The following is a 13,269-nucleotide window of genomic DNA, read 5'->3' as shown; positions in this document are numbered from 1 at the left end:
TTTAACAGATCAGAATTTTTCAGTTATTTTTTTGTTTTTTGCCCTGCCTGTATGGTGCCTTTGCTCCACCCCTTAGGAGGGTCTACTTAGGTATTATAGACACCAGTCAGATTTTCCCAGACCCAACTGGTTTCCTCTCAGAAGGAAAGAGTCACATGCACCAGTCACCTGCATCAGTTTTCCCCGAGGGTGAGACCCAGCAGGTCGAAAGACTTTCCTATGAAGTCTCTCGACTTTGGGTTATTCCTATTCTGCCCAGTATGTGGTGCTTCTCTACCTGCAGTTCCCACCACAAGGTGATGCGGTACCTTTAACTCCAGCAGACTCTCCCTGGTAGGGGCATCGTGGAGACAGAGGAGAGGTCGTAGGCTGGCTTTAATTGCTTCAATTTTACAGACCCTGGGTTCTGAATTCCTGGAGTGAGGGATTCCACCTGAGCTGGGCCCCACCCCTCTCCTGGGGAAGGCACAGGCTCCAGACAAGATCTCAAACAAGCTCAATTCTGCCTATGCCTGGGGCAGTGGAGCCTGAGAAGCCTTGTAGCTGTATTCAAAGAGTAATCAATCCGTAGAAACACAGCCACAAAAGAGAAAAAGAAAAATCTTTTTCAGAGCAGAACCCTGTTCCTCAGGTTAGCCAATCAAGAGCTTAAGTTGGTATGCTGTTCTGTGTATCTCCAGGTCCTATGTGCCCCCTCCTTTCCTGCAGGGCCCAGACCTTTTCAGATCCAAAAACATTTCCATTTTTTCTTCTTTTTTTCTTTTTCTGTCAGCCCTGCCCCTCTGCACCAGGGCAAAACCCAGCAACCTCCACTTTTACTAGAGGTTCAGCTGAGCTGGGGGCGTATTTTCAGTAGTCAGAATTTGTTAATTAATTCTACAATTGGAGTTTTGTTGTGCTCAGCCCCTGCTGCTAGTAAAGTCTCTTTCCTTTCCCCCTGGGAAGCAGTCTGTGGGGTGGGGCACTGGCTGCCACGGCTTGGGGAACTCACGGTTCTGGGGGCTTGCAGCTGGTCCAACTGGTCCAGACTGGGGTACGCTGCGTATCCGGTTACTGACGTGGCCCCAGCAGTTGTTCTGTACAGTTCTGTACTAGCTGCTCTGGAGGATGAACTAAATCCCACCCCTTGCTAAGCTGCCATCTTGGCTCTGTCTCTGTATTATATTCTAATGTATAAATACACCATGGTTTATTTATCCATTTTACTGAAGATGGATACAATAGTTGTTTCCAATGCTTATTAGGATTGATATTGTTATGCTTTGTACAAGTCTCTGGTGAACATATGTATGCATTTCTCTGGGTAAATACTAAAAGAGAAATTGGTTGGTCATAGCATATGCATGTTTGTTGTTAGTAATACTGCCAGTATTCATAAGTGTTGTAAGAATTTTCAGTACCATCAGTACTGTGAAAGTTATGGATATTCCACATTCTTATCAATGTTTGGCATTTTTCATGGTAGGTATATAATGTATAGTTTATTTACATTTCCTTGAAGACTAATGAAGTTAGCAACCATTTCTTTTCTGATTTATATTTAGTGTTTGTTTCTATAATTTTTGGATATGAGTCCTTTGTTGGATATATGTATTATGGATATCTTTGCCACTCTGAGTTGTTTTTTCACTCTCTTACTGGTGGTCTTTTCATGAATAGATGCTATTAATTTTGATGTAGCTGAATTTATCAATTTTACCCTATAGGATTGGTAGAAAATCTTGGTCTATCCTAAGGCTATGAAGATTTTCTCCCAGATGATTGTTCTGAAAGCTTCTTTTGCTTTATTTTTCATATTCAGATCTAAAATTTATCTGCATTTTATTTTTGCAGTTGATGTGAGGTAGGAGTCAAGATTAAGTTTGTTCCCATATGGGCATCCAACTGGCCCATTTATTTAAATTACCATCTTTTCAAGATTGTACTGTCACCTCTATTATTAGTTAGGAGACTGTATACCATGAGTTTTTTTTTTGGTCTATATTCTATTCCATTGGTCTAGCTATCTACCATTATGACAAAATAACAGCCAATATCCATCAACAGAAGGATGAGCAGTCTACAATTAAATGAAACATGGATGAATTTTACAACAGAATGCTGAAGACAATAATCTATACACAGAGAAGTGTATAATTTTATTTATGTAAATTTCAAAAATAGTTAAAAACAGCATATGCTGTTAGAAGTCAGTGAAGGCGACTAGAATGGAGCACAAGGAGGGTATCTAGATTATTATTATTATCTCAATCAGGAAATAGGTATTCTATTTCTTGATTGAGGCATTAGTTACATGGCTGTATTCACTCGTGAAGATTCTGACACTTGGTACTTATGTACATTACAATTTTAAGAAGTTCACAATAAAGCAAAAGGTCATTTTTTTTACATACCTTTAAAGAAGAATCAGGATCCTTTCCATTAAGAAGACCTAATACTTGATTAAGACATGAAGAAAAGTGCTCATACCTAGGTTTGAAATAAAAGTAGACATCAAACGCTAATTATGAAATTGATACATCAAAATGAATTTATCTGTAAAGTAAATATAAAATTTAAGTGCACTTTTTCATCCATGTATTTATTTTGGGCTTCTAATATAGAACAGTTTCTGTAAAATTTATATGTAAAACTTGAAACCTGCCATATCATCATTGTATACAGAAATTGGCCTTGTTATTTATTTATTGAACAGTGAAAAGACATGGCTCATGTGACAAAGAATAAACCATTGAAACTTTCAGTACCTCAATTACCTTTTTTTTTAAAGGTTGTGCTCAGTGTATAAAAATTCAAAGAACATAGGGGTAGTCTAATGAATTAGAAAGCTACTTTTTTATTGAATGCCTACAATTGCCACGAATTAAATTAGGCTATGAAGATTCAGAGGTAAGGGGCAAGGAACTGAGTCATCCAACTCTAAGAGGTACTAGAGATAGTCTATATGAATGCTGCAACCTGTACTTGGCAACATGGTACTATGACAGGGAATTCAGTCTAAGGATGGAGGCAGAAAGATAGAAAATGATAATATGACTTAATATAAAATACAATGCTAGAATGGAACATATGTTGGGTGCTATGGAAGAGAGGATGTGTATCAAACCTAGTCTTGGCAGGGAAGGCCTGGTCGGGTAAAGTTTCCCGGAATTAGATCTTAAAAAATTAATAGGAGTTGGACATATAAAGGAGGAAGTGTATTCCATAGTCTTCCAGAGGAAGTATTCCATAGAAAATGGCATGTGGATACATGAGAGTATTTTTAGCAAGTTGAAAGCTCTGCTTACTGTCTGATATGTTTAGAGAAAATAACAAAAACATAAAATGTGAAAAATTTAGGCTGAGATGTTACTAGTATCTTAGAGGGTCATACTGAGAATTTAGATATTCATCTTGAATGCATGGGAAATCACAGATTTTAAGAGACATATGGTTGAAGAGAAAGATGAAAGTTTAACATCTTTAGAAAAGTTAAGACAGAGTCAATTGAATAGGAGGCACTAAAAAGAGAAAGAAGATATGCAGAATGAGACTTAATAGGGTAATGTGCTCATTTTTGAATGAAACTAAGTTAACAATTTGTAGAAAGGCAGTTTCTACAGGGGTATAGATTTATCCAGGGGTATAGATTTGAAGGAACTACACTCAAATGAGATTCCATTTTGTATGAGTGTGTGAAACAAAAAAAGGTCATCTTCTGAGTGAAAGGTAGCAACCGGGCAGTGAAGATTTGAAATATTAATTGTGAAAGAAAGTCAACTAGGAATAAATTTAAGAGGTGCTGGCCCGGCTAAATTTAGAGACAGTGAATTTGTAGTACATAAATTCATAAAGTTGTATGATTTTCCTCAAGCTTTAACTAGGAACCCCGACATTAGTTAGACTTTGGAACAGATTCAAGATTGGGGTTTTTATAAGTTCCATGACAGATAAATAAGAGAACAACACAGCTAGACAAACACACACATATATATTAATTTTTGCCAGAGATGATTCATGGGTTCTAGGTTGGGTAGGGATGATAACAGATAATGGAATTGAGAGATTTATAGGAGATAAGCAACCAGTTACTGATGCTAAACCAGATTATCTTCTTTTTCTCCTGGATAAGTATATCCAAAATAAATTTTCTTTTTACTGGGAAGCTGGTATCAGAATGGGTATCACGTGAGAATATATTGGGAGGACTCTTACAACAGATAAAGAGGACAGGTAAAAGGAACTCAACCAGGAAGAAAAAGTTCTCTTACCTACTGATGCTTAAGTGGAGAAAAAATGAAACGCTACTGTCAATATTTCTTGGTTTTGCAAAATATCACTTAGTCATGAGTACTGATCAACCTTGCCCTTGACCTAGTTCTTAAGTTTTCTTGTTATTATTATTATTTTCTAATCTTCTAGATTCTTCTATGTTCCTTGAAGATCAGGGACCGTCTTTACATCACTGTCAATGCTTACATCTTCTCCTCCAATGCTTGACCCTAGATGCTCAGTAAATGTTTTCTTATTTGTGAATGCTAAGCTAAATGATCTTTGAAGCAACTCCCAACAATTTCCTAACTCAGAACCACAAAGCAACTGAGGCACTGGGAAAATTTGACCTAAGATGGCAAAATCGACAAGCTCTTTGTTAGTTACTAAAATGTAAACAGAGCTCAAGAATTCCATGAAATGCCACTGATACAGACATATAAACATGTATTCCCATTCTACCTTATAATATTACTGAGGTGCAACATGGAGACATAATCTATTTTTCAAACAAAACAAACTTTAAAATACCACACATAAATAAAGACCGATATGACTGTTCCAATAATAAAAATACATATTATTTCAAAGAACCATATAACATTCAAGATTTAAAACTGATTTTAAATCAGATTAATCAAATGTATATATTTTGGACAATGACAAACCCTAATCATCTAAGACAAAGATTAGAATACACAAATGAACTTGTTATAATTTCACATTTCAGGCCAGGAAAGCATAAAGAATGAGAAGAAATATACCAAAATATTTTTATTTAATCTTATTATGAATCATTACACTCTTAAGTTTTCTAAATCTAAGAAGGCAGTTTAATTTACCACAAACACATCTTGAGAAAAAAACAAGAAGTTTCTAAAATTTACTAAAGAGATTCATACCTGGTAAGATAATCAGCAATTTTAGGATTCTTAAGGAGATCCATCAGTAGGTCAACCGAATACTTTCTAGTTAGCGTACCATCACCATTTACAAGAATATTAAATATTAACTGAAAAGTCTGATGAATGTTTCGGGCGTGGAACAGCTTAAATACAAATTAAGAAAAGGATATTACACAAAAATTTAAGCTGACACCATCCTAAAATAAAACAAAACCTCAATAACTTTAAAGCATCACAGAAAATATACTTCAGATTAATTATCTCCATAAGTAATTAAAAAATCATATTTACCTTATCTCCAACTTCCTCATTTAATGTCAAACTGGATAATATTGAAAGTGCAAACACAACCACAGTTAAACTACTATGGGCCAAGAAGGTTATAAGAGTTCGATAAAAAGATTTCACATTACTCTAAGGAAGAAAAAAAAGTTTACAAAAGTTAGAATAAAAAAATATGCTTTATATGTTGGTTTAAAAGTATTAAAGTATAATCAAACTTCTATTAAACTTTATTATGAACTCTAACAAGATATTAACATCTATAAAAGATAAATATTTTTAAAAATATAAAGCATAAATTCATATAATCAGAGATAAATGTAAATTCCAAGAACTGTTTGTATAAACAAAGGGTATGTACACTATAAAGCAACCTAGCAAATGTACCCAAATGAGTAGGAAATGAATTTTGCCAAGTTTTATCATTTCAGAATAACTAATTCACTGACGGTAAATCAGGTTACAATTCTAATAACAGTTCAAAAGGGATACGAGGAGAGTGGCAACAGAAGAGCTACTTAAACACCATCGGAAAAGTTGTTCAGTATTTGTTTAAGTTAATATAGGAGTCAATAATGAGGAACCGTCATGATTATGTTTAAAAGCAAGAAGATAAATAGCAAACTAGAGAATTTGTTTTTGTTAACACATATTGGCCTAGCAGTCAACTTTGTCACATTAGATTACCATTTAAACTTAAGAGATCATTACAAGGGAGAGTGCGATGGGTACCTTTGTGTATATATATATATATTTTTTTTTTATATGGGCAGGCACTGGGAATCGAACCCGGGTCCTCGGGCATGGCAGGCAAGCACTCTTACCTGCTACCTGCTGAACCACCGTGGCCCGCCCGGTACCTTTGTATATTGCTGACAGTGAGATAGGTAGACTCTTAGTCAAGAGCATTTTCTAAATGTGGAATTACGAGCAAATGTTACTTTTCATTTTATTAAGTGTTTTCTAAATATGGGCATTTTTTTTTCAATTTAGAATACACACACAAGAATATACATAGCAATCTTTCTTTTTTTTTTTTTTACACAGACACCCATGTATATATATACCAATACACAGTGTGTATATTCAATTTAGAATACACACACATGTATACACATAGCAATCTTTCCTTTTTTTTTATTTTATTTTTTTTTGCATGTACAGGCACCGGTAAGGGAATATCTTCCCTTTTTATAAACCTTTTCAAACACTTTCACAGCTCAAAAAAAAACCTCCATCTCCCAGGTCAGAAAAATGCAGCACATGAAAAAATAAGATGTTTGTTTAGTTTAAAATCAAACAAGCAATTGTGAATATTGCATAGCAGAGGAACTGTTCATAAAGCACTTAAAAGAAATCAGTGAACTTTCTTAATTTAATATATTTCCAAAGGTGGTTCAGCTAACTTCATTTGTGTGCCCTCCCTTATCACAAGTACTGGTAGTTGATACCAGAAATTTATGGATCTTTTAAGTGGAGTTGCCACTGATTTTGTGGAAATATAAGACTAAGGTAAATGGGATAGGTTGTCTGTGACGTGCTTCCCCTCTATTAGCACAAAATAATTTAGCATTGCTTATATTATTCAACAGGCAAATTATGGAATTCTATCCTATGCTTTCAGTATTTAAAATTTGTATTAACTTTTAACTGTCTTAATACAACATACATAAAATCTGGAAAACTTCAAGTTATTTATGTATCAATCTGATTGTTCATAAGCTTTGAAAGTTCAACAGGACTAGACATGACACTCCTTATTAAATTTTTTTTTAAAAGAAAAAAATGGAAAACATTTTCTATAAGAGAACCCACCAAAACACAAGAAATATTTTAAAAATAAAATTCTTACCAAAGTCTTTATGTGTGTTTGAACAGAAAGATTACGCCGACAAAGATTTGCCAACAATCCTAGACAAGGCATTGTTAATTCATCTTCAGAAGACTGACTGTTGTTTCACATTGTTTAGTTTTGTTTAAAAGGAAAATAATTAAAAAAAACAAAACCATTAGGTTATTTCTCATTAACTTAAAATGTTATATTAATTTATACATTTAAATTTTTTTCTGCTAACTGCAGTAGTACATGTCTTCTAACAAGCAGAAATTCTAACATGTTAAAAAATTATTTTATTAACATGTAGTTAAGCTCCAGAAAGGAAAGATCATTTATTTCATGTTTGAAACCAAATTATTCTATTCAATTGCATCAAAGAAATATGGGAATAAATGTCAAATGACCATTTTCTGTTTAATCAGTATGTCTTCCAATCAAGAAGAATAAATATAAAAATACAATTTCAATAACATTTTTTCCTACCCAAATCAACTGATTTCATAAATTTGTTATGAAAACTGATATAGAGCTTCTTTACAGCATTTGATCCTTAAAATCTTTTAGGAGAATCAAACAAGAGTCAGGGTCTCAGTTTAAAAACTTGGGGAAAATAACATCTAAAACATTGAAGTACTACATGGTTTTAGTTTTAAAAAAAATTATTTGGTTACATGTTTAAGTAATAAGGTTGCATACTCACATGTGATCTATCAGGAATATAATCAATTCATCTATATTGGCACCAGAATGGAAAATTTTGACGTTATAAGTCAACCTCTGCAGAAGTTGAATGCACTGAGAATAATAAAATTGTCATCATAAAGAGATAGAAACATACAGTTTGCTCACAAGAACTGACTCTTAGTGCACATCTTGAGCAGTTCACCATTTTAGGAGAGAGTTTAGGATAAGAAGTTTTCCAATTTTTTTTAAACACATACAAAGTAAGGAGACCAAGAATCTTTATATCCAAGTCACACATTTCTACACGGTCTATTTCAAAGAGAGCACTTTGTCCGAAACCTCGTCCATGTAATCATGTTATACTTGTATGGAAGGTAAAACACATGGTATTTCAATTCTAAGATATGTTTTTTCACATTTTATCATCTCTAAAATTGCATGTCAGTTTAATTGGCAATGTTTTTCTTTCTTAAAACTGACTGCATTTTCAGGTTTAATGAATTATTATGAGTGCAAGAACTTTTATTCTACTCTAAATAAGACTATATCTATAGTTACTATTTTGTTGGTTATGTTTCCCCAAAAGAGACTAGATGCTAACTCAAATTACAATTTTCATATGAAGAATGTACATCTCAAAACACAGACATCCTGTATTTATAAGTCAGTTATAAGGAAGGGAAAACCAGATGTTAAGTCATAGAGCACCATGTGAGTGTCTATACCTGTAAAAATACTGAATCGTTGTGGCAAGCACTGTTCCGACAAACCACTCCTGCCAGTACACTATTCAGATTATATGTATTCTGAAGACAGTCTCTGGTTTCATTGTCTAAAGCTGTAAGTTAAAATAAAATGGCACAAAATACATCATTTTAATATGTGGTCTCCATGGATAACAGATAAATTATTTCATATTGAATTAACCATTATATTAAAAAAGCTCATATGATATGGCTATTTTATTTACCAATATCCTCCAAATCAGCAATTTAACAGAAATTTTATGGGCTAGAAAAAGGGAAAGGAATATGAACTTTCCTTTCTTTTTTAATATATAAATACTTTCCCTACATAGAATAAAATAATCTTTAGGAAGAAAACTTGTATTATATATTTGTAGAAAGTTCGTTATGAACTTATGTAGACAGCTTCATTGAACATCATAAGTATATGGAACCTCGAGTAGGGCATGAGATTTTGTTGGTTTGTCCAGAGTGATGCCGTGAGAAATCCCAGAGTGATTTGAACAGTGAATAAAAAAGTATTTGCAAAGAATGGTGAGAAAGGGGGAAAATTCAACTTCCCCAAGTTGAATTCTTATTTTTTTTTTTTACATGGGCAGGCACCAGGAATCGAACACGGGTCCTAGGGCTTGGCAGGCAAGCATTCTTACCTGCTGAGCCACCGTGGCCTGCCCCCCAAGTTGAATTCTTGATATTTTTACAAGCAGTGGGACAACCAAAGCTTTAGGCTGAGCACCCAATCTTCATATGAAACTTAACCCCACAAAGGATAGGTCAAGCCTACTTAAAATTAGGCCTAAGAGTCACCTCCAAGAGAACCTCTTTTGTTGCTCAGATGTAGTCTCTCTCTCCAGCCAACACAACAGGCAAACTCACTGCCCTCCCCCTGTCTATGTGGGACATGACTCCTAGGGGTGCGGACCTTCCTGGCAATGCAGGACAGAAATCCTAGAGTGAGCTGAGACAGCATCAAGGGATTGAGAAAACCTTCTCGACCAAAAAAGGAAAGAGCAAAATGAGACAAAGTGTCAATGGCTGAGAGATTCCAAACAGAGTCGAAAGGTTATCCTGGAGGTTATTCTTATGTATTAAATAGATATCACCCTGTTAGTCAAGATGTAATGTAGAGCTGAGTGTCAGTAGCCATATTTCTTGAAGATGATTGTATAATGATAGAGCTTTCACAATGTGATTGTGTGATTGTGAAAACCTTGCGTCTGATGCTCCTTTTATCTCCTTTATCGACAGATGAGTAAAGTATATGGCATAAAAATATATAATAGGGGGAACAAATATTAAAATAAATTTAGAATGAAATGCTAGTGATCAATCAAAGGGAGGGGTAAAGGGTATGGCATGTATGAATTTTTTTCTGTTGTCTTTTTATTTTCTTCTGAATTGATGCAAATGTTCTAAAGAAATGATCATGATGAATATGCAACTATGTGATGATACTGTGAATTACTGATTATATATGCAGAATGAATGATCATAAGTTAAGAATCTTTGCATTTGTTTGTTATATTTTTAAAAAGAATTAATAAAAAGAGAAAGTTTGTTATGAAAAGACTATACTTTACATTTTAAAAAATATTTTTAAATGTTGAAAATGATACCATTCTCTAACAAATGATTGGTAGGAATTGGCAGAGCCGTTTTGGAAACTAATTTAGTAATGGCTGTTAAATTGAAAACTGACCCAAAAATTCCACTGGGAATTTATCCAATAGAAGTATAATAATTTTTGAATAATGCTATTTACATTATAAACTCTGGTAGTAAAAACTAAAAAATAAAAGTGACCACCATTACAGGAATGATTGAACAAATTATACTATCTATAATTTGGTAGTAGGAAGCTATTAAGAAAATATTGACATGGAAAAATAACGAAGATAGATTATGTGAGAAAAAAAGTATAAAATATACAGTGCTCGGCAACATCATTTTTGTTAAAAACAACCAACCAAAGAGCTACAGTTATTTGTCATAGCATAGAAAATATCCAGAAAGGCATACACCAAGCCATTAAGAGATATTATTCCCAGAGTTGGAAGTGATGAGAGGGTTGGTAGCGGTGAGTAAACTCATTGCATTTTACCCTCTATATCTGCAGTCTAATGTGGTAGCCACTAGCCATATGCAGCTATTTAAATTCAGATTAGAGATTCAATTCTTTAGTCCACTAACCACACTTGAGTGAGTAAACTCATTGTATTTTACTCCCTATATCTGCACAGTCTAATTTGGTAGCCACTACCCATATGCAGCTATTTAAATTCAGATTAAAGATTCAATTCTTTAGTCCACTAACCACACTTGAGGTGTCCATTACTTGCATGTAGCTAGAGGCTACTATGTTGGATGGTACAGTTATAGAACACCACTTCATCACAGAAAGTGCTACTGGACAGTATTACTCTATGTTAAATACTTCTGGATTACTGGAATTTTTCTCTTTTTTTGGCATATGGAGGCTCTGGGAATCCAACATGGGTTTCCTGCATGGCAGGCGAGAATTCCCACACTGAGCTCCCTTGTACTGCCTGAATTACTGGAATTTTTAATAATAAGAATGTACTAATTTTACAATCACACAGAACCCCTCCCCCAATTAGAGGGAAAAAAAAGACCATTAAAAGAAAAAATTAAAAATAAAGGGTCACTTCCGGAGAAGATGGCGGCTTAGTAAGACGCGCGGATCTTACTTCCTCCTCCAGAACAGTTACTAGGGGAGTAGAAACGATACAGAACAGCTCTCGGAGCCACGACAGAGATCAAAAAGACAGCGTACCCCATCCTGGAACAGCTGACTGGCTGAGAGAACCCGCTCCAGTGAGCTTGCCGAGGGGCGCGGGCTTGCCCGGGGCGGGGTAGAAAGCTGCCGGAGTCCCTCCCTTCCTCCTTCCCAGGCCAGCTGGGACAATTGGACAGGTGGTCCCCTCAAGCCGTGGCGGCTGGCGCCCCCCCCACCACGCGTGGCCCCCCGGACCAACTGGGAGAATTAGATCGGAGATCCCCAAGCCCCGGAGAATGATGACCCTTCCAAACAAGTGACTTCCCGGTCCAGCTGGGAACAGTGCACTCTCCAGGGACGCGGCGGCTGGCGCCCTCCCGCCACGCTTGGTGCCCTGGGCCGACTAGGAGATTCGGACAGGCGCTCTCCCGGGCTGCGGCGGCCAGCGAACCTCCCCGCGTTCGGATCCCCGGGCCAGCTGGCACTCTTCCAAGCCGCTTCGGCTGGCGAACCTCCACCAGGGCGAGAGTTTTCCAAACTTAAAGGACCCACAGCACCTTTTACTGGTGGGACCCGCAGACAAACGTGTGCCACAAGCGCCACCTACTGGGCAGGATAAGAAAAACAGAACCCAGAGATTTCACAGAAAAATCTTTCAACCTGTTAGGGTCCAACACCCAGGGAAATCTGACTAAATGCCCAGACGCCAGCAGAAGATAATGGATCACACTCAGAAAATTGAAAATATAGCCCAGTCAAAAGAACAAACCAATAGTTCAAATGAGATACAGGAGCTGAGAAAACTAATGCTGAATATACGAACACAAATGCAAAACCTCTTCAAAAACAAAATCGATAAATTGAGGGAGGACATGAAGAAGACATGGGCTGAACAAAAAGAAGAAATAGAAAAACTGAAAAAACAGATCACAGAACTTCTGGAAGTGAAGGACAAAGTAGAAAAGATGGAAAAAACAATGGATACATACAATGATAGATTTAAAGAGACAGAAGATAGAATTAGTGATTTGGAGGATGGAACATCTGAATTCCAAAAAGAAACAGAAACTATAGGGAAAAGAATGGAAAAATTTGAACAGGGGATCAGGGAACTGAAGGACAATTTGAACCGCACAAATACACGTGCTGTAGGTGTCCCAGAAGGAGAACAGAAGGGAAAAGGAGGAGAAAAACTAATGGAAGAAATTATCACTGAAAATTTCCCAACTCTTATGAAAGACCTAAAATTACAGATCCAAGAAGTGCAGCGCACACCAAAGAGAATAGACCCAAATAGGCGTTCTCCAAGACACTTACTAGTTAGAATGTCAGAGGTCAAAGAGAAAGAGAGGATCTTGAAAGCAGCAAGAGAAAAACAATCCATCACATACAAGAGAAACCCAATAAGACTATGTGTAGATTTCTCAGCAGAAACCATGGAAGCTAGAAGACAGTGGGATGATATATTTAAATTACTAAAAGAGAAAAACTGCCAACAAAGACTCCTATATCCAGCAAAACTGTCCTTCAAAAATGAGGGAGAAATTAAAACATTCTCAGACAAAAAGTCACTGAGAGAATTTGTGACCAAGAGACCAGCTCTGCAAGAAATACTAAAGGGAGCACTAGAATCAGATACAAAAAGACAGAAGAGGGAGGTATGGAGAAGAGTGTAGAAAGAAGGAAAGTCAGATATGATATATATAATACAAAAGGCAAAATGTTAGAGGAAAATATTATCCAAACAGTAATAACACTAAATGTTAATGGACTGAATTCCCCAATCAAAAGACATAGACTGGCAGAATGGATTAAAAAACAGGATTC

The 13,269-nt window shown here is 35.8% G+C and overlaps 1 protein-coding gene across 4 annotated transcripts in view; it reads right to left on the bottom strand.

Moving 5' to 3' along the window:
* Positions 1-13,269, bottom strand: part of CIP2A (cellular inhibitor of PP2A) — a 68,305-nt gene that overhangs the window by 38,673 nt on the left and 16,363 nt on the right. For all 4 annotated transcript variants that reach the window (XM_077118460.1, XM_077118459.1, XM_077118461.1 and 1 more), the window contains exons 3-8: positions 8,685-8,797; positions 7,976-8,070; positions 7,291-7,387; positions 5,448-5,570; positions 5,154-5,299; positions 2,394-2,469 (exon numbers count right to left, since the gene is read on the bottom strand). In XM_077118460.1, the coding sequence (XP_076974575.1) occupies positions 2,394-2,469; positions 5,154-5,299; positions 5,448-5,570; positions 7,291-7,387; positions 7,976-8,070; positions 8,685-8,797 (650 nt within the window). The remainder of the gene's footprint in view (positions 1-2,393; positions 2,470-5,153; positions 5,300-5,447; positions 5,571-7,290; positions 7,388-7,975; positions 8,071-8,684; positions 8,798-13,269) is intronic.

Source organism: Tamandua tetradactyla, chromosome 10, assembly GCF_023851605.1.
Source record: "Tamandua tetradactyla isolate mTamTet1 chromosome 10, mTamTet1.pri, whole genome shotgun sequence".
Taxonomy (NCBI): domain Eukaryota; kingdom Metazoa; phylum Chordata; class Mammalia; order Pilosa; family Myrmecophagidae; genus Tamandua; species Tamandua tetradactyla.
Note: the sequence above shows the minus strand (reverse complement) of the source record. Positions and strands in the feature narration are given on the sequence as shown.